The 24,800-nt window shown below is 31.6% G+C and overlaps 2 protein-coding genes across 2 annotated transcripts; both read left to right on the top strand.

Moving 5' to 3' along the window:
• Positions 1-5,658: 5,658 nt before the first annotated feature.
• Positions 5,659-14,226, top strand: LOC114400836 (polyribonucleotide nucleotidyltransferase 2, mitochondrial). The gene is made up of 16 exons (XM_028363480.1): positions 5,659-6,004; positions 6,092-6,247; positions 6,719-6,889; positions 7,053-7,178; positions 7,254-7,415; positions 7,518-7,637; positions 8,323-8,460; positions 8,598-8,760; positions 10,004-10,129; positions 10,492-10,622; positions 11,088-11,307; positions 11,390-11,473; positions 11,710-11,789; positions 12,193-12,336; positions 12,456-13,142; positions 13,512-14,226. Exons 1-16 carry the CDS (start codon positions 5,738-5,740, stop codon positions 13,614-13,616), a joined length of 2,880 nt encoding a protein of 959 aa, XP_028219281.1. The 5' UTR covers positions 5,659-5,737; the 3' UTR covers positions 13,617-14,226.
• A 4,055-nt stretch (positions 14,227-18,281) lies between these two features.
• LOC114399355 (cysteine-rich receptor-like protein kinase 42) lies at positions 18,282-22,852 on the top strand. Its single transcript, XM_028361538.1, has 6 exons — positions 18,282-19,404; positions 20,002-20,109; positions 20,215-20,562; positions 21,034-21,268; positions 21,686-21,830; positions 22,293-22,852. Exons 1-6 carry the CDS (start codon positions 18,618-18,620, stop codon positions 22,668-22,670), a joined length of 2,001 nt encoding a protein of 666 aa, XP_028217339.1. The 5' UTR covers positions 18,282-18,617; the 3' UTR covers positions 22,671-22,852.
• The last annotated feature ends 1,948 nt before the right edge of the window (positions 22,853-24,800 follow it).

The following is a 24,800-nucleotide window of genomic DNA, read 5'->3' as shown; positions in this document are numbered from 1 at the left end:
ACTTGGTAGGCCATGCCTACAACAAGGTAATGGTGAAACGAAAGTGAGAGTGAGAATGAACTTTATTTGAAGTTCAAGATAATTGGTATTGAAATTTCTACACCAGGTTTCAATTTTCAAGCTTCTTAAGAGATGCTACAGTACTGATATATTTTTTAAAAAGTAAGTAGTATATACATCGACAGCATAAAGAGTTCATATAGTTATATAATCATATGTAATAAGTTTTTTTAACTTTAATAATATTTATGCTAAAAATAGTTTTGATAAAAATTAGGTTAAATGTCATTTTTTCTCCATTGTCTTTTAGTTTTTTTTTATGATATATTAAGTTTTAAAAATTTTATTTTAATACATTAAATTTAAAAAAAAATTATTTTAATTTTTTATATTTTTATATTTTCATCTCTCGATCATTTCTTTTTGTTTTACGTTAGAAACGTTAGTCGTCTGTCATAATTTTAAATTTTGATGGGACACTAAATATAAATAAATTAATTAACTTAAAATAGCGGCGGCTAAAATAATTAATTCTTTTAAAATTTAGGGAAATGCTAATGTTTAATGAGAGTTAGACGTGTACAAAAATGGATGAACGCCTTTAATTGGCCAGTTTATATTAGATCACCCTTTGATCTCTGTTAAATATAAATAATTATTTGTGCCTTGTTTTAAGAAAAAAATTGCACATATACTTTTGTATAATTGGTGCAAATAGTCTTTCTTACTGAATAGCAGTTCCTTTTAATTCATGGTATCTATGAATAGATTTAAGTAAGCTTTTATGAATGGGTAAAATTGTTAGGGTTGATCTTGTCAAAATTTCACGTAAATAATATCTATCTAATTCGAATAGTATGGTAAACCTTAATTTATAGCTACACAATTTGATTAATTGCCACATGAAAATAAGATTGACAGGATTATATAGAGTTGACCCACTTAACCCATGGGTTAAAGTGATTTGATTAAGTTTACTTTTTTTATACCAAAAATTATTTATTAATATTCAAAAAATAGTTTATTGCGTGAAAAATCCTAAGTTGCTCTTTTTATCTTTTCTTTCTTCAACCCATTGAGTCTGCCGTGTTGTTCCTCCTCTCCTCCCAACATACCAATCAGCTGCTAATGTGAATGGTCCAGTGCATACCAATGACAATCTTGAATTGTCGGTGTCTCAACCTGCCTTCTTGCTTAATGTTTTATTTTAGGTTTGGGATATATCCAAAATTAAGGGTGAAAATGAACTTTTTAAGTAAGTTTAAGGGTAAATAGTGAATTTTATCCCTGAACATATAATTTGCTAATAAATGTGTCGCTGGAAGATAAAAATATAAAATTTAGTTCTCGAAAGTATAAAAAGTGCGATAAATATATCTGATAGTTAACTTTCGTCCGTTACCTTTAATAAAATAGCCTACGTGATACAGAGAGACAAATTTTTCAGTAAAATAATTGTTAACTTGGCATCTCATTTTCAGCATAAGGACATATTTGTCATATAATATTTTTTTACTTTTCGTCACCACAATGAGAAATGTGTCCCTGAAAGATGAAAATACAAAATTTAGGTTCCGAAAGTATAAAAAGTGTGACAAATATATCCAAACATTAATAGTAGATTGTGACTAATTATTATAATTTTAAAAAAATTATAATGATTGTGACAAAAAAAAAATTAACAAACTCGTAAATTAAATTAAGTCTAAAAGAAAAAAGAATACCCATTTTTATAAACAATAAATATTTTGTCACAATCATTACAATGAAAACAGATACTTACCGATGTGATGTAACTCTCTCAAAATTTTGTCACAATCATTATAAATTTTTTAAAATTATAATAATTAGTCACAATTTATTATTAACGTCCGAATATATTTGTCACACTTTTTACACTTTCGGAGACTAAATTTTGCATTTTTATCTTTTAGGAACGCATTTGTCAGTGGAGTGAGAAGACGAAAAGTCAAAAAAAATATTATATGACAAATATGTTCCTATGTTGGTAATTAGAGATGGTCACGTTGTCAATCATTTCAGTGACAAATTTGTTCCTTTGTGTCATGTAGGTTATTTTATTAACGGTGACCGACGAAAGTTAATAGCCGAATATATTTATCGTACTTTTTACACTTTCGGGGATTAAAATTTGTATTTTCATTTTGTAGGGACGCATTTGTCAGGGATTTACACATTTATGGACAAAAGTGATTATTTACCCAAAGTCTAATGTGATATGTTTTATAATGTTTTATATTTTATAACTGGACTTGTTGTACGAGTGTATTTTTAGGCTTGAGTTTGACTTTTGTAAAAACTTATCGAATTCGTTAGTCCATTAAAGACTTGTTTCATATTAAGAAGTATAAAAAATTTATTTAAAAAAAAAAACAAATATTTTCATTAAAAATAATAAAACAATTTTAAATCACAAGATATGAACATAATTGACCAACAAACATTGCATATGACATATTATCAAAGTCTTTTAAATCTCACAAAAAATAAATAATTCATATTTTTATTATCCATCTATACTTATATGAATTAACATATTTTAAACATTATTTAAAATAATTTAAATAGTGAAAATACTAAAATAACCTCCCGAGTATCCATCCTACTTTCTTCCCAATACACAATACGACAAGGTTAGGTTTGTTGGTGGAGTTTCTCTCCTTCCTAATTCAGAACTGAAATCCAAAACAAATACTGCCTAAGCCTTTAAGGGAAATCGAGTATGTACCTACCATTCCAACCACTCATTGGCCTCAAGCTTTTGTTCTGTTCTTCATTTATATTTTATCCAACCTGATGCTTCTTTCTTGTCATTGTATCAGGGAATGAGTGAGTATTTATGCTGAACTTAATTACTTTTTTCTTCCCAACATCAGGGCGACACTTCAAAGTTCAAACCGTGAGGTGCAACAATGTGAAAACGATGGATATTCGAAAACCTCCCAAAATATTGTGGCATTTCAACCCAAATGCCTTTTTACTATAAAAAAAAAAAACCCACATAAAGAGTTCCTAAAAAAGCCATCAAATTCACAATAAAAACATGATCCGTCATCTGCATTATTCACATCAAAATTTTGTACTTTCCTAATTCAGCTGGTCCATACTCACGGATTTTTACCGTTTTAAATAACTATGATGGTGGTGTGTAAGAATGGGACAGCCAGTGGCCAAAAAAGACTATGAATCAATTATCAAACTGTTATGACCCCAACCCATTAGGATTTTCTTGACAATTACTCAAATACTCCTAAATTCTAATTAGTTAAATACCCCCACGATTCCAACCCACATCAATATCACAAGCCAAAGAATTAAGCACCCTTCAAACCTATTGTTCAGCTTTCAGAGTTATCATTAGCCCTTACTAACTTTTAAAATTCATGAAAAAAAATCATTTTATCACTTGATTCAAACCCATTAGAGCCTTTCTCTTCAATGTGTTTTCTAAGTCAAAATAAATAGATGATAGAATCATGATTTCACATGTAAAATCTAACTAGAAATTATGATGCGAAATCATATTTTTATTATATTACATAAGTTAAAACAAATATATAACACAAATATGATTTCACATAAGTTAAAAATAACAATTCCCTTCAAGCTTTTACAACTTATGTTGCTCCTTCCCCCTGCAAAAATAATGCCTAGACCACTGCAGGCTCTCGGAGCTTTTTCTCAAGATTATGTGCCAAACAACATAATGCAAGCTCAAGTGTCAAACAACATGATGCCACAAACCAGTTTAAGTTGTACGTAGACACTATAAATATAAACACGCAAATCAAGTTCATGTGTTAATTTTAAGAAATATATTGGAATCAAATAATAAATAAACAGGTTTAAACAAACAAACAAACATGGCTTATTCGAATTTCATTAGATTTTTCCAAAGATCCAAATATTTCATTAAATAATAAATTCTTAAGAGGAAATGCTTCAAAGTAGAAGACAAGAATAGGGAAGTTAGCTACAAATTTTTTGAAGATAATTGAAATATTAAATTATTCAAATGAGTAAGCAGATGGAAGAAAGATCCATTTACTTAGGTCCATGAATCAGAATTGCTAGATCTTTAGTCATCTTTCCTGACTCCACTGTCTCAACACATGCAACCTCCAACTTTTGAGTAAAATCCCTTAATTTTCATTATTATCCAGCTTAGCTCTAGTAAATATTAACAATCATATCAATAACAGATTCAGAGAAAAAAGGAGAATGAAGAAGGGGGGACATAAGGGGAAAAAAGAGAGTAAATCACTTTATACAAGAACATCACTTCATGCCCTCTTGCAGATAATTCAAAATGAGTTCATTGACCAAAATTAAACAGCTAACTAAATCTTAAACTTGTATAGTTGATAGCATAATTTATACAAAATGAAATTATTAATAATTTTAACAAGAGTACTTAAAAAAAAAGTTTAACAGAACATACACATAGCTGCATAGAAACAATACTTTTTTCACTGCTTTTTTTTTAGTGCAGTAGCTTAAAGGTATAGTGATGATCAGTATAGTTGATAGCATAACTTATACAAAATTAAATTATTAATAATTTTAACTAGAGTTTAAAAAGTTTAACAAAACATACACATAGCTGCATAGAAAGAGTACTTTTTTTTACTGCTTTTTTTAGTACAGCTTAGAAATACTAACAACACATTAACTAATATATTATTTTTAATATACACTTTATTATTGTTTAAAATTAATTAAACATGAGACTCACGATAAAGTGTTTTCTTTAAGCAACACTTTTGTTGAAAAATATATTTCTAAGCGACTAGAGTCGATGTGGTTAGAGAGGGTTTGGAATAATATAAATGAGATTCAGGTTTAAACCCCAATATAATTATTGTATAAAAAAAATAATATATTTTTACTTTATAGTATTCTTCTTGTCACATGGGCATCTTTCATGAAAGAGAATTATGCCAAGTTAAGTAAGGATGTTCAAATCTAAATAAATAAAAAATGAAAGTCGTTAAAAAAAATAAAATCAAACTATTTTTTTTTTTGGATTTGTTTGAACATCTTTTTGCAAACAGATTTTTGTGGTTTGTGTTTTTGAAATCAAATCAAACTAAACTAAATTAATTATAATCTTGACACTTATATTACTTCCGTGATATGTGTGTTTTATGTATATATTACTTGAATTTTACAGTATTTTCATCATGTAACGAATATGAATTTATACAATATATGTCATTTTTTTATATAACTCCTTTAAAATATGTTTGGTTTTAAATTAATGAAGATGTAGGATGTTAATAAGTTTGGTGAATTCTTATTAACAATTTTTTTGATGTAATTTAATTAAAAAGTTAAAAAGAGAGTATATAAATTATATTGAAATAATATTTTAATAAAAATTGTAAAAATCAAACCGAATCAAATCACAAAATATTTATTTAATTTGATTTGAATTTTATTTTAAATAAAAATTAAATGAAATCAAACCATATTTTTTTTTTAAGTTTGGTGTAGGTGATTTTGTGATGAAAAAATCGAACCAACCCGAGCCACAAACAACCCTGAAGTTAAGTACTAATTCTTAATTTAATGTGTAATAAAAATTGGAATACATGTTTTTCTTTATTATTAACTTAAATTGTTAAACCCTAAACCCTACCACTGGACTCTGCTCAGCAAGTGTTATACCCTACGAGCTGCGTGGCACACTCTTCACTCCCTTTCACGGTTGCCAATGAGGAGAACGAACACACTCCTCCGCACCTTGCCGCACTTCCTCACATGGCGCGCCTTCCGCTTCCGCACCTTCGCCACCACCAAGCACCTCGAGACCTTCACGGAGCAATTCGAAATCGGCTCGAGCGTGATCACGCTCGAGACCGGCAAGATCGCTCGCTTCGCCAACGCCGCCGTCGTTTTGGCAATGGAAAACACCAACGTCCTCTCCACCGTCACCGCCTCTAAAGCCAACGACGCCGTTCGCGATTTCTTACCTCTCACCGTAAGTGCCTCTGCCTTTTGTTGTACTATTCCGTTCGTTCGTTTCCAAAAGGCGCGGCGGTGATGAAAACGTCGATTATAATGACAGGTGGATTATCAAGAGAAGCAATTCGCGCAAGGCGTGATTCCGACTTCGTTCATGCGGAGGGAAGGTGCTCCGAGAGAGCGTGAGCTCTTGTGTGGTCGAATCATCGACCGGCCAATTCGGCCGCTGTTTCCACCGGGATTTTACCACGAGGTTCAGGTGTGTAATGTTGCTATTATTATTTATCTAACACTTCACGAGTTTTTAATTGTTTTGCACCCAAAATGTATAGAGTTTTTATAATGCCAACTAATTAGAATTCATCATAAGTAAAACTTTTAAGCTTGGTTTTATACTATCAACTATGTTAGGTATTACTTTTAAGGTAGTTATTGTAAAAGTCAATCAACTTATCATACATGTGAATTTCTTGGGATGACATTGTAAAAGCTTATTAGGCTATTTACTCTTAGTTGAATTTTTATGCACTGTCATTGTAGAAATTTTTGGTGAACTAATTAGAAATCATTAGTAGTTATTATAAACTTACTATATGGCAATGTGTAATTGGATGATAGTGGATAAAACTTACACCGAAAGTGTGTTCTAATTAAATTCCTTACTTTTTGTTCTATTTTTATTTGTGATGTTCTTATTCCTAATAGAAAAGAAGGAATGTCTCACTCTTAGGTAATGGCGAGTGTTCTTTCTTCCGATGGAAAACAAGATACGGATGTGTTAGCAGCTAATGCAACTTCAGCTGCTCTTATGTTATCAGATATTCCTTGGGGTGGTCCCATTGGAATGGTTCGAATTGGTAGGATATGTGGACAGTTTATAGTAAATCCTACCATGGATGAGGTAATTTTGAATGAACTGCATCGTTTAAAGAGATTATGTGATTTTTTCTGTTGGAAATCGGTTTGTGTAACTTAATTAGAATGTGCTTTGTTAATGAGCAGGCTTGATTGGTTGAATTGCATTCTTGTCAGTCCTCTTATTGGTTCTAATTGTGGCGTTGCAGCTTAAGTTAAGTGATCTTAACTTGGTGTATGCTTGTACAAAGGACAAAACTTTGATGATTGATGTGCAAGCTCGTGAGATATCTGATAAAGACCTAGAAGCTGGGTTAAGACTGGCTCACCCAGAGGTGACTTTCGAAGTTGTTACTTGTTTTATTTTTTTGGTAATTGAATTTTATTGAGATGCATTGCTATTTGTTCAGGCTGTTAAGTATATTGAACCTCAAATCAGACTTGCTGCTAAAGCTGGCAAATCTAAGAAGGAATACAAATTGTCAATGCTGTCTGACAATACAATGGAGAAAGTTCGTAATATAGCAGAGGCACCAATCGAAGCAGTTTTTACCAATCCTAGCTATGGAAAGGTGTTCCATTCTTACTCTCTTCTTTTGTTGTTTTTTATATTTTGCAAAAGTTAGATGCTCTGCTCGCTCATTATACTTTTGGATTTTTATATTTTTTATCAGTTTGAACGTGGAGAAGCATTAGAAAATATTGCACAAGATGTAAAGAGAGTGCTCGAGGAAGAAGGTGATGAAGAAAGCTTAAAAGTCTTGTCAAAGGCAGTAGATACTGTGAGGAAGAAGGTATGGAGCATTGTGATAAGTTTATTAGAGATTTAGAGACTAAGATGCTTAATTTTTTCAGTGAGGAAGAATATGCTATCCTTAATTAATCACTCTTAAATTTTACCATTTTATACAAAATGAGAGATGTTATAAATTCTGTATCTGGCCATAGGTAAAGGGGGTAATAAGTATTTCACTGTAAGATTATGAGTAGGTAACACATATCAAAGGATCACTTGGGCTATTGTTGGGGTAAAATAGAAAGTAATAAAAAAAATTGGTCTAATTCAATATTTCTTCCTGTGAGACATTGATCTAATTCATCATCTTCTAAAGCTTCCAAAGAAACAAAAACTACTTTTGTCATAAAATATTTAGTGCTAAACTTGAATATGAATGTAGAAAGAAGATTTTATTTGCACTAGGTAAAATATATTCCCCTCTTCTCTCTAATCTGGTGTAGCTTGTAGCTATATTATTCTGATTTACCATTATGAAGATACCTTAAAAACTTGTATTTTTGTATAATTATTCACTTGGCATGTAAAGAAAATTGATGATTGGCTATATGTTATTAAGAGTTATTACTGGTTGTGTTATCTCTAAATATTTAATTCTTAACAACTATTCTGTGTGTGTCCTTGTCATGTTAGTTTCAAATGTGCTTGTTGAAGATTGGTGTTTATATTTTCATACATTATAGGTGGTTCGTAAAAGAATTATTGCAGAAGGATACAGACTTGATGGAAGACAGCTCGATGAAGTAAGGCCTTTGTATTGTGAAGCTGGATATGTTTCCATGTTACATGGATCTGCACTATTTTCCCGTGGAGAGACACAGGTAAAATATATTTTGTTTTTTTTGCTGTTATTTGTTGAAAGTTAGATAATTGTGATGATGTGAAATAACCATTTTATTTTCTGAGGGGTTTCAGTTCCATCTGTGGTGATATGTGTTGATGTTGATGCCATGGACAGGTCTTATGTACAGTAACACTTGGAGCACCTACAGATGCTCAACGCTTGGAATCTGTAGTCGGTCCTCCAACAAAGCGATTTATGCTTCACTATAGTTTTCCTCCCTTCTGCATAAATGAAGTTGGTAAACGTGGTGGTCTGAACAGGCGTGAAGTTGGTCATGGTAAATGACTAAGACTATCCATAATTTATGAAGATCTCCCGTATTTGGAAAAATGGCTCCCCCCCAAATTATAATTTCTTTTCATAACATTTCCCTTCAAAATGTCAATTCATAACAGATTAGTGCCTGTTTTTATTTGTTTGAAAGAAAAAATGTTTTAATCAAAGACAAGTTTGAAAATTGATAATAATTAATGTTTATTGAAAAAAATGAAAACTTCAAAAAATATTTTTAAGTGTCCTTTCTCAAGTTATATTCCCTCTGTTTATTTTCATCTGCCACTTTGAAAGATAGTATACAAATTGAGGAATGATTCCCGCTATTATATCACTCTCTTTTATGATTAGTGTGCAAAATATTTAAGAACTAGATAGAGATAAAGGTTTAATTGAAAAGAAGGTGATTAATGTTGTCTTTAACTTCTAAAAGGACAAATAAACTGGAAAAAAATGTATATGCTAATGCATCCTTAGTTTAAGACATTATTATCGGAATGCTTCCTCATTACATTAAAAATGAGCATTGTGGCCCCAGAACAGAACTGGAAGATTTTTATCTATTTGGACATTTAATTAATTAGCCAATCTGGGGATCTTGGTGTGGAGGCTTGGGCTATTGCTATCTGAGGGGGAACAAGAGAAATCTATAAAAGACTGGATCTCCTATCATCTCAGAGATTGACTTTTGCTGCTGATCCATGTCTATATGTTGTTTGTGGTGATGGATGCTTCTTTTTGGATCAAAATAAAAAGTTGAGACGTAATTGGTGGGGGGAGAGAGTAAATTAATGTGAAACAAGATTATATGCAATATTGCATTCAAATTCAATCCAAAAAGGCCATGTAGTGAAATTTGATGTCTCACTATATGAAAGTATTGGGTATAGATTCAATAGGAATGTAAAAAAGGCTTGAAAAGTGATGAACAACACAACCTTGATCTACCATCCTATGTTGATAGGGGCTCAGAAATTATCAATTGAAAGGAAAAAAATAAAAAGATTTATATGAAAGAACAAAGTTACTTCACAACAATTGACTTCTCTTGGTTTGGGCTTGTTTTAACATAAGCCCCAGCTATATAAAAGATAAAGATAATAATCCTAACGAAATAAGGATATTTGTTTTGGAAACCAGAAAGAAACAGTGTTCTTAATAATCCTAAGTAATTGTTTTTTTGGCTTCACCAATCTAAAGTTCATTAATTAAAGAGCTTAGCTTTTAATGTTGTTTTACTTTTGTAGGAACTCTTGCTGAGAAAGCTCTTCTTGCTGTTTTGCCCCCTGAAGATGATTTTCCATATACTGTTCGTGTCAACTCTGAAGTCATGGCTTCAGATGGTTCGACATCAATGGCAACTGTATGTGGAGGTACACTTTCAACCCACAATAATACATATGTGATGCCATTTTATGATCTTAATTAATTCACATTTAAGCTTCAGAAAATTGAATATTTTTTTTATATCTTTCTTGCTGATGAAGTTTAATTGATTTAGATGGTGACATATAAGTATCCACTTTTTTTTATAAAAGAAGAATTATTATTAGAAAAATAGAATGTCAAAATAAAAGTATGATGTAAGTTGTAACTTGTAACCAGGTGTGCAAACAGAACTACAGAAGAATAGAGAGACATGAAATTTAATGTAATTTGATCAGCTGCAAATAACAGGCCAATGTCCATGGGCAAAATTGAGAGGAAATTCACTGTGATTCTTTCTGTTTTGTAGGTAGTATGGCTTTGATGGATGCTGGCATTCCTGTACGTGAACATGTTGCTGGGGTTTCTGTGGGTCTTGTCAGTGAGCTTGATCCATCCACTGGCGAAATAGCAGATTATCGTATCTTGACTGATATTCTGGTATATTCCAAAACTTGTTGAGTTATATCATTTCGTATGATGTGTGTTTGAGTAATATCTGGTTAAAATTTATATTTTACTACTAATTTATCAACTACCTACTCTCAAGTTGTTACTCAGGGTATTTTATTATCTTTTTGAATAATAACTTGTGTCAATATTTTTTAATGATTTCTATGTTTATAATGACAATATATTTTCAACTTAAATAATGATGTTAAAAAAATAATGAATATTGTTTGCATATCTGTTAAGAATATATAATTTAATATAGTTACATTCTGATACTCTAGTATGCTACTTTTGACTTTGAAATATGTATTTTAATAATATTGCATATTTGCCTCCACTTTTCATGGTTTGTGTGTTTCAGTGATTCTATATTACTTAGTAAAGAGGAAGATGTTGAACAGAAAAAAAGATTATTGATTTCATGAAAAAAGTATTAATTTTAATTTTTCTAAGGGCTTGGAAGACCATCTGGGTGACATAGACTTCAAGATTGCTGGAACTCGAAAAGGAGTTACGGCTATTCAATTGGATATAAAACCAGCAGGGATTCCTCTGGATATCGTATGCGAATGTTTAGAACCTGCACACAAAGCTCGTCTTCAAATTCTTGATCACATGGAACAAGAAATCAATGTACCTCGTAACAAGAATGACAGTACTTCTCCACGACTAGGTTGAGATTCTTAACTTTTCAAGTTAGGTTCCTTGATAAAGTATGATACCCTGAAGTTTGAAATTTATTGTTGATGATGCAGCCACCTTAAAGTACAACAATGATGCTCTTCGTCGCCTAATTGGACCAATGGGTGCTCTAAAGAGAAAAATGGAAGAGGAAACAGGTCAATTAAACTTTCAAGTTTCTTTGAAAGTGCTTTAACAATTTTCTATTGTGTCCATGGTTTACATATAAATGCAGTGTTTAAGTTTGAGGATCACTTTTATTTTACTAAAACAGTTTTTGGCTCCTAAATATGAACATGCTTTCGAAAGAGTTTTTGCATGCTGTGGTATATATTATGTATACTTTGAGTAACATCACACATTTACTGAACATGTTATTATGTGCTACAATCAGGTGCACGGATGTCTGTAGGTGATGGAACACTTACAATAGTTGCTAAGAATCAATCTGTAATGGACAAAATACTAGAAAAGGTATTTCTTCCATTCTGTTGAACCATTATTTTTTTTATCCAATTGTGCTTTATGTTTGGAGTTTTATTCTCATAGTTGTACGGAGATAATTGTCTGTCCTATATCAGGAATTGATCTGCTGATAATGTCATGAAGCAATGCTTTTCTTAAGAATTAAGATTTCTCTTGTAAATCATTTTAATCTATATATTTGTTCATATATACTGGAAACATACTCTCTGCTTGTCGAGACTGGCATATCACTCCCACTTGGTGCAACTCTCAGGCATTGAGTCGTCTGTTAAGTTCACTTTTTGTTCATATAAATGCTAATTCCTGCATATATTAATGATAAATGGGGAAATATTTACCCTCATTTTTCCTTGTGGCTGTCATACTGAAGTTCAACCTTCTTGTTTGTCAGATTGATTTTATTGTGGGCCGTCAAATTGAAGTTGGAGGCATCTACACAGGTATTGTCACCACTATAAAAGAGTATGGAGCTTTTGTGGAGTTTAATGGTGGCCAGCAGGGCCTACTCCACATTTCTGAGTTGTCACATGAACCGGTATGTATGGTTTTAATTATTTTAATTGCTTATCATTAAGAGTCATGTGTCAGGTCTGCTATTAACAGGCATAGCAATTTCTATGTATTAATTTGTCTTTAATAAATGTGCATCCTTAGGTTTCCCAAGTTTCAGAGGTTGTCTCTGTTGGCCAGAAGCTGTCTTTGATGTGCATAGGCCAAGATGTTCATGGTAACATTAAATTATCCCTTAAAGCAACTTCGCCTCGTCCTGGAGGATTGGAGACTAATGATGCAGTTGAAGAATCTGTTGCATCTGCAAAAGAAACAGCCAACATTTGGGCACCAGTTGGGAATGTGTCTAGTACACAAGAACAAAATTCTGCTCATGAGTTGTCTTTAGGCAATCTTGAGTTGGGTAATGCAAAATCCCAAACCTCCCAAGTTCCGGTAATTTTAATACGCAGTGCTGCAGAGTGCGATGAAGAGGAGAAATCATCCAGCTTGAATCTGTCTTCAAAAAGTCCTCATGTAGATAATGGGGTACAATTGGATCGCAAGTCAAAATCTCGATCTCAAAATGCAAAATCTCGTAGATCTCAAGATGTTGATGCTCCATCTTCTCATTCAGGTCCCTTGCCTTATAAGAAGTCGAAACCTTCAATGCAGAAAGAGTCAAAATCTGATATTCAAAAGCCAAAAGGGGATGCGCAGGAACCTAAAGATAAGGTAACTGCAGAAGATCTGAAACTCGGAACTCAAGTAACTGCCAAAGTCTCTCAAATTCGTGCACATGGGTTAGTGTTGGACTTGGGTGGAGGACTTCGAGGAATGTACCGGTTTGAGGTAGGAGTCATGTTTGTATCCTCTTTTCTCATGATTTCATGTTGAGCAGATATTCTCTAGTCATTTGGCATTTATCATACATTATCTGTTTCTCAATGGAATTGCTTTGCTGATCAGTCATACACACAAGTTCACAGACTTAAAAATTGATGTCTTTTTTCTTCTTGTTTTCCATAATATTGATCTATTTTTCTTTGTAGCATTACTTCACAGACAAACTCGAATTCCTTTAACTTCTAAAACCCACACCACTATTATTTAATTGTATTTATTCTCTTCCTCTTCATGTATCATCGCCTAACCAACTTTTTCATCTGCATCATGAACCATCCAATTCACTTGCTAACCTATTCTTGTTTTGTCATGCAGGAAAATAACAAAAGGGACTTTAAAATAGGCGATGAGATGCGAGTTGTGTGCTCAAGCTTTTCTAGCAAGGGAATTCCAGTATTGTCTTTTGTGAATGATCAATAACTTCCTAATGGTAATTCCTTTCATTAGAGAGCCCATGGATTTATATTCCCATGGTTTGGAAAAAAGTTCTTCAAGCAGTGTAAGTAACACCAATGATTTTACTGAAAATCTGGTATTGGGTGACGCTTATTAACATCAATTTGACCAATGGTTTTACTATGGACGCTTATTAACATCAATTAACGGTATGAAGCTTGGGAAAGCTGTTGGAAAATGGGGTCTTTGAGATGCTTGATGCAAGTTTGCCATCATGACTTCCATTTCACACTTAGACATTGAGTGGTGAACGTCCATAGTATTTGATATAAATGTGTAAGGGCTATTCTTCATTGATCTTCTCTGGGTTTTGACGCCCAAGTTGATTTAACATATGTTGATTAAATTAAATGGTGTGGCAACTGTTGTGGGGACTAGAGTTTACCATATTCACGACCTAGCTGTCAATACCATTGCTTACACTGAAGGAATTCCAAACCCCCATTTATTTGAATGATTTTTTTGGCTGTCATCTCATTTCGTTTTTAATTGGTATCCTCAACATTTAAATGTATGACTCATCTAAGCCTTTAAATTTTGGACATTAGTATGTTATTATTCTCAGTTCCCCCGAGTTTTATTGTTTTTCTTATTCATGGTATTGTGGTTTATATACATTGAGAGGGGGCATCTTGTATCACAGTGGAAAAAAAGGATTGTTACAGTTAAAAAAATATTGATAGAAGTGGTTCGAACCACTTCCATTTATTTATCAATCTTTCTTAATTAATTAAAGTGTGGTAATGAGTATGAGAACGTACAGTTAGGTACTTAATGGGAAAGGATACAAGTATTAAATACTACCTTTGTGGGTATGGGTCGGGTATAATAGTCTTTTTATTTTTAAATTACATGTATGGGAATCTAGTACCCTATCCATTGCCAATTTGCCTTTCCAATTCATGATTCAAAAATGATGACTTTGATTTATTGTTTATTTTTTGTCTCTTATTCGTGTAGACATGCATGACTAACTTTTTTAGTTAATTTAAAAGTTACATGGATAATTTTGAAAAGTAATTACACAGACGTTAAAACAATCTTCCATTGACGTTTTTTAATGTTTTTCTTAGTTAAAAGATCCTCACCCTAATGACCTAATTATTTGCAAAGTCTATGTGATTGGTAGATAATTTTGCTCCTTAAAAACGTAATCATGGTTCGATTTCTGATTCATGCTAAGAAAAAATATTTACTAAAAGACAAATATTTTTATTACTAGGATTTTAACATAAAAGTCTAAATGACACTAGTTATCTATTTTTCAGTTAATTATTACATCTTGGGAGCTACGAATGACAACTCTTGAATTAATCACTTCAAATTTTGACCCTAACTAAACAGCATAACCAAATTCTGAACTCCAGCAAAATGAGTATGCCCTCATTATTTTACAGTTATAACATATCATTATACTTCTATAAGCTAGTCAACTCTGTACTCTTGAGTCAAAAACCACAAAAGTCAGAAACAGTAACTTATTTAAATCTTTCACTCAAAGTCAAAATGCTTTTACGCATTTATAGCTGGGGTATATGGCCAAAACTAGTGGGTTGGTCCGTATAATTTATTATGTGAGTTAGGAACAGTAAAAATATAGACTAGTTGTGGTTTTTTTCGGCTTGGTCCGAGTAATTGATGGGTGAGATAATTTGGTCAATTAACGCGGTTTAAAACTCGAAGTTAACTCCCATCTGCTTCATAAATATGGGTTTAATTATTCTTAATGTCACTAAAATTTTATTCGGTAGTCAACTGAATAGCTATGATCTGATAAACTGTTTCTAGTTTAGGCCAGGGTAATAATCTTCTGAGTGCACATTTGTTGATTGAATTAGTTTAACAACGCATGTGAGTTATTATAAATTATCTTTATTTTTCATGAATAAAAAAACCTTTACTGGAAGCTCTAGCATGTTATTAGCACTTTGTTAGATAGTATTTGAAGTGTCTCTTCATTATTTATATATATATATATATATTGTTTTCACGAAACAATCTAATTGTTCTGTAGTCTAATTAATGGTTCTTTTGACAATCTAACCGATCTTAAAATATGAAAATATTAGATAAAAGCGCAAAATAAGTCTTGATTCAATTATTTATTAGTAACAACTTAAATTGCAAACACATCTCTAGTGTGAAAAGACATTGATACCTTATACAAAAAATGAATAAACTAGTCAACCCAAAAGCTTGAGCTTTGTAATCATTCATGTTTGATTTGCAATGTGGAAATTTGTCCTTTTGGCACATAGTTTGGAAACTTCACCAACCAAACATGATTGACTGCAGCTGTTGATCCTTGCTTGAAAGATGATTTTCCTGCCTCAAAAGCGCCAAGGGTGTTTCAAATTGGATTACTATGCACACAAGCTTCTGCTTCAAGTATATAGTTTTAAGCCACAAAAAAAAGTATATTATTTAACCAAGCTTGTTTTATATGTAGACAAGATGATGCAAGTATAAGGTAGTTCAAGCTTTTGTTTTAGGCTTCTAGAAGAAAAAAAGTTATTTATTACTAATATTTATATAACTTTTATTATTAACTGGTTTACTGTAGTAATAATAAGGATACATTTTTTTCCTTGATGAACGAGAATCAAACATGCAAAAACAAAAAATTATTTGGCTTAAATATATTTTTTATCTCTCTAATTTAATATTTTTTCATTTTTGTTTTTATATTCTTTTTTTTAGTTTTAGTCCTTATAATGTGTATTTGTTTTGTTTTTATCCTTAAAGTGCAATGGATAACATTTTGAACAGTAAAAAAATATTTTGAATAGTGAAAAAAATATTACCTAAAATATTTTAAAAGGACAAAAAATAAAACAAATACATTTTACAAAGATTAAAATTATTTTTTTACAGGAATGAAAAAGAAAAAAACCATTAAATTGCAGTGATAAAAATATATTTAACCCAAACTACTTTCATTTTTTGTGAAGTTCCTAATTTTAGTTTTTTTATTTTAATATTATAAGTCAAGCATGCCATGTATGACTTCGATTATGCTTCAATTCTTCTTAAGAAGTCTATGTACATTCTACGTAAGTCTACTTATATTCTACATCGAAACATTTTCTTATTTAAGAAGGGTCAATTTTTAGACGAACAAAATTGAATAACGTGTGAGATATATTGTGTAATTTAAACTCAAAGTTGGCCATAAAACAAAAGGATTTTGATTCTTTTGAACCTTGACCATAACCTGTGTCTATTCATTAATACCTTCTAGAAAGCGTGTGCCGTGGTCCATAAGAATATAATTCTCAGAAGTTGTTAAATTCTAATGTTTCAATATTTTCCCAATAAACACATCGAAGGGAAAAAAAATTGAACTAATCGCTGACAAAAGGGTTGATGTCATTGTAATGAAGATCATCAGTATAATTAAGTTTGTATTTAGATAGTTCTCAACGTGGGTCACGGGGCAAATATCAAACAAAACTTCATTTTTACTTTAAAAAAAAAAGTAAGTGCATTAGAAAGTTAAATATATGGATAGTTTATTTCACAGAGTATTTAGTTATTTTTTAGAATATAAGACTAAAAAATTATTTTTCATTTACTATGAGATAATAAAAAAAATAATCGGAATATATTTTATTTCTAAAAATAAATAATTTCACATTCTATTAATATTTAATTCCGACAGTGAACACGAGAAAAAATTATTTTCATGAAAAAAGAAATACTTCTTGATAAGTAAATTTTCATATATATACATTCTTTTACTAACTTCTCCACTATTCTTTCATTATTCCTTCATGAGAAAAAATATTTCTAGAACTAAAAAAATTACCTGTAAAAAAAAATTTGCACATTTAGTCCCGTTTACAACCACAAAACTCCAAAACAGACACTTTTCATTCACGAAAAATTACTGTTTAAATGAGTTACGTAAGCTTTTCATTCTCGACTTATATATAATATGACAAAAAATTGTAACACATTTTCAGCTAATAATAAATGAGGAATATGATTTAAAAAAATAAGAAATAACTTAATTGTAATTCATGATTCATATTATATAAAATCTCTACATTTCACCACAAAAATTATTTTGGTATATATAGTTTTAGTTTCATAAAAATAAAGATATAAGCCCTGTGCTGATTTTTTTAATAATTATTTATGTGTGAATGTACAAATGTTCTTATTTTATTTCAATCACATACAAACTAGAGGAGTATCAGAGTAAAGAGCTAACAAAATCTCATTTTTACCATGTCGGCATGACCTGTAATGGAATTTTGGCAATAGATGGTACAACTAATTGAATAAATATAGACTTAGTTAATAAGTATTTTTATTTTTTTTGTAAAGAGACTTAGTTAAGTATAAAAATATATATATAAGTATTTCACTACATGACCTGTAATGGAATTACATTTTACATAACAAGTGTCATTAATGATTTTATAATTTTTTAATAAGTTTTATTTAATAATAAAAATTATATTCTAAAGAAAGTGCATGTGAGAGTGTTTTATTAACAAGAACTAGTAGAATGTGTTATTATTTATTAACACTCCTCCTTCCTTGGATATTATTAGAAATTAGAAAATATTCTTAATAATGGATCTTCCATTGCATGTACTTGGTTTGAACATTCCATTTCCATTAGTGATGGCAACAGCAAGAATGAAAAGTTCAACTCTCTCTCTCTCTCTCTCTCCAACTCACAAAACACAAAAGACTTATAACTCTCTTTCATGCACAACAGAAAGAGACAAAAGCTTAGAAGTAACACAAGAGCTAAAATAACAAGCAAAAGAATCCATGACTGCAATTTCGATCACAACGTAAAGATTTCTGAAGTCTCAATAATGACATCACGACCACAATTGTGATCATATCAGCCATAGTTGTCTATAGTAATTTTCTGCAATATCAAGGATCACGAGGAGGAACTTAACCTTAACCTTAACAGCTTAAAGCCTTGATAACTAACAAAGCATGGCTTCCAAATATCATTATAACAAGTACAACAATCCATCATATGTTGTTGTTATCTTCATAGTGTTGTGTTTCTTCTCCCAGTCAGCACTATCTGATCCAAGAATCTCAGAAGTGGGACACTACTGCAGCACACAGAAATCACAAACAAGTGGTGACTACTTACCCATATTCACCAAAGAAATGGAAAAACTTCTAGAACTTGTGACAAAACAAAACTGGGGGACTCACTCTGAGGGCATGTCATCAACAACAACCACTCCTATCTATGGCTTGGCACAATGCTTCCAAGACCTTTCCAGCATTGATTGCCTTCAATGCTTTGCAGCCAGCCGGACGAAGCTCCCTCGCTGCCTCCCTTCGGTTTCGGCTCGAATTTACCTTGATGGTTGCTTCCTTCGCTATGACAATTACAGTTTCTACACTGAAAACTATGACCCTTTGAGGGACACAGTGAATTGCACCTCAGAGTATGGTTCTGAGGGTGAGAGGTTGGTGTTTGCTGAGAGTGTTGGCAAAGTGGTTGAGAGTGTGGTGAGGGTGGCTGTGAATAATAATGAGGGAAGAGGCTTTTTTGCAGTTGGAGAAGGTGGGGGAGTTTATGCATTGGCACAGTGCTGGAAAACTGTTGGGGTAAAAGGGTGTAGTGATTGCTTGAGGAAAGCTGAAAATGAGGTCAAAGGATGTTTGCCTAAGAGGGAAGGGAGGGCCTTGAATACTGGGTGCTATTTGAGATACTCAACTGTTAAGTTCTACAATCAAGGAGGTCAAGATGGTCAAGGAGATGGTAAGAGCTGTTGCTCTAGTTTGAAGTTTTTATATTCTTCATTAGTTTCTTGGTTCCTTTTGGATAAACTTCTCAACCACTAGTTATAGGAGAAAAAAATGAATTAAACATCTCTTGTAAGTTAAAATCAATTTGTGCACTTCGATAAGTTTTATAAAAACTCTCTCGTTTAACTTTTCCAAAAGCTGAGATGTATAAGTTAATTTTAACTTACAGAAGAAGTTTGATTCATTTTTGCTTTTTATGTTCTTCTCCTTTAAGTATTTATTGAGAAGCTTATCGGTTGGAATTTGGAAACTGAAGCTCAACTGGGAATTTCAATTGCATATTGTTACCATGCAGTTTCAAATTCCTTGTGTTGCTTATAGGTTAAATGACAAATGGAGAAGGAAAGAAGTAAAGATGAATGTTACTGTATCATTGTGAATGAAATGCTGCTTTTCAACTTTAACTTTGCTATAACTCTTAGGTTAGTTTTGGTGTCTAAAGTTTGTCCTGAATAGAATCCTAGGTTTCAGTTCATAGATGGCATAGATACATGCTAGTCATTTATTTTGTATACATGTTGATGCAATTGTCCATGTTTTAATTTTTCAGATTCTTCCAGAAAACGAGTCATTATAGCAGCAGGGTCAGTCTTGGCTGCAGCCGTTGTAGTTCTCACTCTTGCAGTCTCTTATGTGGCCTTCACCAAAAAGAGAAGAAGTAATGTTCTGGAGAACACTCTTGTTCATACCAATAATATATATTTGGAATGATTGTTTGTTAATTTTGCTGATGCTGTATTTCATTTTCTCCTGAATCACTCAGAAAACAATTTTATTGAGGTTCCTCCTTCCTTGAAGAATTCTAGCTTGAATTACAAATATGAAACTCTTGAGAAGGCGACGGATTATTTCAGCTCTTCAAGAAAGATAGGTCAAGGAGGATCTGGTTCTGTATACAAAGGGACTCTGCCAAATGGGAATGATGTTGCTGTTAAGAGATTGGTCTTCAATAATAGGCAATGGGTGGATGATTTCTTCAATGAAGTGAATTTGATTAGTGGAATGCAACACAAGAACCTTGTCAAACTATTGGGTTGCAGCATTGAAGGCCCTGAGAGCCTCATTGTGTATGAGTACCTACCTAACAAGAGCTTAGATCAATTCATTTTTGGTAAGTTCCTTTTGTCCCATAGTAACTCTAAATGAAAAATATTGTACTATAAAAACTAGTGTATTCCATTGCCCGGAGGCTCCTCACTATGCCAAGGTATGGGGGAGGGATATTGTAAGCAGTATTACCCTTGCATATGCAAAGAAACTATTTCCGGATTCTTGAACCCATGACCAAAAGTAATCTTGTAATGTTTCCAATTAATTTAATCACTAAAAAATAAAGTGCTTCTTTTTAGTCACTCATTTATGAAAATGTGTCAAATGTAATCTTTGTCCTTCATAAAAGTATCATCTGCTTTCATTTCCTCATTTATGTAAATAAGATCATATAGGACACATTTTCATAATTGAGGACCAAAAGGAGAACTTTTTCCTATTTGCAAGGATTAAAAACATATTTAACTCTTATTAATTTCATAAAATCAACCGGCCCAACATGCAACTTGTGACATACTAATCTACTGTGCAGAAAAGGACATAACAAGGATTCTAAAATGGAAGCAGCGGTTTGAAATAATTCTTGGAACTGCAGAAGGGCTTGCATATCTTCATGGAGGCTCTGAAATAAGAATCATCCATAGAGACATAAAAAGTAGCAATGTTCTTCTGGATGAGAATCTCAGCCCTAAGATTGCAGATTTTGGTCTTGCCCGGTGTTTTGGTACTGATAAAACGCATCTAAGCACTGGCATTGCTGGAACACTGTAAGTCTTTGATTTTAGCACATGATATTATGCATGCAAGTAACCATACATACATTTCCAAATGAGCATGCCACTTCCTGTTATATAATCTATTGGTTTTTTAACAAGCTAAAAAGTTAGACTATTTTTTAGGTATAAAACCGAAGTAAGCTTGGATTCATTTGTGTATCAATAACATGCTCTCTTACACTAGTCCATTGCATTAAGTTTAATGCTTTTAAATGAAGGGTCAAGAATAGATTTTTCGATTCAAATTTCTAACACACCCCTATTGTGAAAAGGCACTAATTTCATATAAAGAAACCACCCAAGACAAAACCTTGAGCTGGTAATTAAAACTATGTAGTTTTTATTTATTTTGTTAACAAGTTTAATAGTTTTAAGTGATACTGTTTTTTTTTTCATTTCTTGGAGCAGAGGTTACATGGCTCCCGAGTATCTGATTCAAGGACAACTTACAGATAAAGCTGATGTCTATAGTTTTGGAGTACTTGTTCTCGAGATTGCAAGTGGCAGGAAGAATAATGTCTTCCGTGAGGATTCTGGTTCCCTTTTGCAAACAGTAAGACTAGTGCCTGATTAGCATAAAACTTGGAATCAGCTTAATTAAACCCTTAATCAATAAGTACTTATCATATTAGTGCTTATGCATAAGTTGTTTCTATAATTAAAATAAATATGGTCAAATTGTTTTGATATAAGATTTTGTTTATTGACAAATGTTAAATGTTAGTTTTTTGTTAGCAAGAGGGATCGAATCTGCGATATTTCCCTTCTTCTCTTCTTTCTTAACCACCCATATAAGATGTAAGATGTTTTCATAAGTTACTCTAAAGAACTAGTTAAAATAAGCTAAAAACAACTTATAGACATGTCATAAGTTATTTTATATTTCTCAAACACTTACTCAAATGCTTATCTTAAGTTCTAAGTCTAAACAGGCTATAAATAAGCTCTTCCAATTGCATCCTGAATACTTCGTGTTTGTGATTACCAATGTAGAAAATTGTTTTTTTGGCACCAGGTTTGGAAACTTTACCAATCAAACAGATTGGGTGAAGCTGTTGATCCTGGCTTGGGAGAAGACTTTCCTGCAAGAGAAGCATCAAGGGTGTTTCAAATTGGATTACTATGCACACAAGCTTCTGCTTCCCTGAGGCCATTCATGGCTCAAGTTGCTAGCATGTTAAGTAATTCAAATTTGGATCTCCCTATACCAAAACAACCCCCATTTTTGAACTCTAGATTTCTAGATCAAACATCTCCATTAGGTTTTAGCATAGACAGCTCCTCATCAAACACATTTAAGAAGATTGGTGTGTCCTACAGCCCCTCTGAGTTCTCTAGCACATGCAGCTTAATTAGGCCATCAAGAAGTGAAGAAACAATTATGGAAGCTTGATTCCCAATAATTCCATGTTTTTGGGAGCTCCCCCCAAGCAACCAACCAAAAAGAAGGATAGAGCATGTTACATTTTAACTTCAAACTAATTGGCATTAAGTGAAGTTGTTCATCACGTATTTAAACCTCATCCCACTAATTGAGGTAAGCAATATGAGACTTTTTAATAGTAATTGAGACAAGTGAGATGGGACTTTCGGACCGAGTAAACAAGTAAAATTCTAATGACTAGACATTGAGTACATAGTTTAAAGAAGATTTTTTTTTTTGTTTGCATATTTGGACATTTGTAAAAATTCAGATTTTGGTAAATCTAGATTCAAAACTTAAAATTAATGCTTGACTGCCACTGATCATATATCCTTAATTATTTATAAATTATATCCATCACGTTGCTAAACTGCTAAAGTGTCATTACTAGTATTTATAATTATTAAAGATGAGTTTACTTTTCAAATTTGCTTACTATATCAAAGATGTCATAGTTGTATGAATAAATAAACCAAAAGAAAAGATGTTGTGGTTATTAATATTAGTGTAATTGAAGAATGTGATGCATTTAACATGCTCATTCTTCCAACCTCCAAGCCCCACTTGCTCTTTTAATAATACAAGTGAAGTGGGTCGTGTACCATTATTGACTAAAAAAACCTCAAAATAGGACAATACTCCACATTTTTTCCACATTTATTTTCTAATTTTTTATTTTATTATACTTTTCGAAAATCAAAAATCAAATAGAAAGATTAAAAAATTAAATGAATAATATAGTCATGTAGAATTGTAGATTGAAAGATTGTTTGAATGTTTCAAAAAAACTTTAAAACTTGAATGTAAACGTTCCTGCAAAGAACTTCAAAAAAGGGTAAATGTCTCAACCTCATCAAAATAGGACTCATAACCGGCATGTAAATTAAGCTCTGAGTTTTTATTTTATAATACTTTTGGATTAAATATATTTAATATATGACGTCAAAAATTATATATTTAAAATATAAATATTACTCCAACTCGAATCAAATCAAAATTGATTAAGTCTGTGTTGCTTAAAAAATTCAAAATTCAAATCAAACAAAACCCAAAATATCTTAATCATTGGACCTATATTTCATCAGACAAAGGGGACAGAATGGGGAGGAAAAAAACCAAATTGTCTCTTATTTACTTATAGATCCAAGGCTATATATTTTGTATCCCTCCAAACAAACGAACAGACCCAACAAAATATTGTTTCGTCTTTGGACCATTTTGGTAGTAGTCAACTTTAGGTACGTTTTCATTTTCTGAATTGCTAGTCTTGCCGACACTTTGACTAATAAATTTAGTATTTCGAAATATAATTCTACTAACATCTTAAAAGTATTTGCTAAAAAAATTAAACGTAAAACATTTAGTACGCCATAAACTCAACCTTTTTAATTTAACTTTTTATCTTCAAATACCTGCCAAATGGTCCAAAACTACTCGGTAATACTTGCCTTAAGGCACCTTTCCACACTTATAAAATGGACTTGAGGGTAAAAGAGAAAAAAGGAAGAAAAGGATCATGAAAGAAAAAAAAGAAGAAAAAGATTATGAGTTTAATATCCTACTAAAAAAACCAACAATTATTAACTCATTTTTGTTGATAAAAAAAAAACTTTATGCACAAGGATAGAAAGTCATTAAATAATTTTATTGAAAAAAGTAAATACATTCAATTATATCATTCCCTTATTTAATTAATACTTTCTTAACTCTACTAAGTATACATCGGAAGACAATAATAATTTAAAAAAAAAATAACACATCCTTACTTTTGTAAAATTACATATTTTCAAGACTTAAATTTATTTTTAATTCCTATAATTTAGTATTTTTTTTATTTTTGGTCTTTTGTAAGTTTATTTTTTTAATTTTGTCCCAATAATTTTGATTCCTATAAGTTTTCTTTATTCATTTTTCGTAGGATTATGTTTTTTCAATTTTTAATCAATTTAAAATTTTAATTTTTTTCATTTATAATACCCACAAATTCGTGCTTACAAGGACCAAAATTGAAAAAAAAAACGTAAACTTATAGGGACTAAAAATGAAAAAAAAAATATCTTACAAGGACCAAAATTGAAAAGACACAAACCTACAAGGATT

Source organism: Glycine soja, chromosome 19 (assembly GCF_004193775.1).
Source record: "Glycine soja cultivar W05 chromosome 19, ASM419377v2, whole genome shotgun sequence".
Classification (NCBI taxonomy): Eukaryota; Viridiplantae; Streptophyta; class Magnoliopsida; order Fabales; family Fabaceae; genus Glycine; species Glycine soja.
The sequence above is the reverse complement of the archived record's forward strand: the minus strand, read 5'-3'. Positions and strand labels throughout refer to the sequence as shown.

Coding starts and splice junctions, on each gene's coding strand:
- LOC114400836 (XM_028363480.1), top strand. CDS start 5,738: ATGAGGAGAACGAACACACTCCTCCGCACCTTGCCGCACTTCCTCACA. Junction 8,461..8,597: donor TTTCCCGTGGAGAGACACAG/GTAAAATATATT, acceptor TGCCATGGACAG/GTCTTATGTACAGTAACACT. Junction 11,790..12,192: donor TGGACAAAATACTAGAAAAG/GTATTTCTTCCA, acceptor CTTGTTTGTCAG/ATTGATTTTATTGTGGGCCG.
- LOC114399355 (XM_028361538.1), top strand. CDS start 18,618: ATGGCTTCCAAATATCATTATAACAAGTACAACAATCCATCATATGTT. Junction 19,405..20,001: donor TCAAGATGGTCAAGGAGATG/GTAAGAGCTGTT, acceptor TTAATTTTTCAG/ATTCTTCCAGAAAACGAGTC. Junction 20,563..21,033: donor CTTAGATCAATTCATTTTTG/GTAAGTTCCTTT, acceptor TCTACTGTGCAG/AAAAGGACATAACAAGGATT.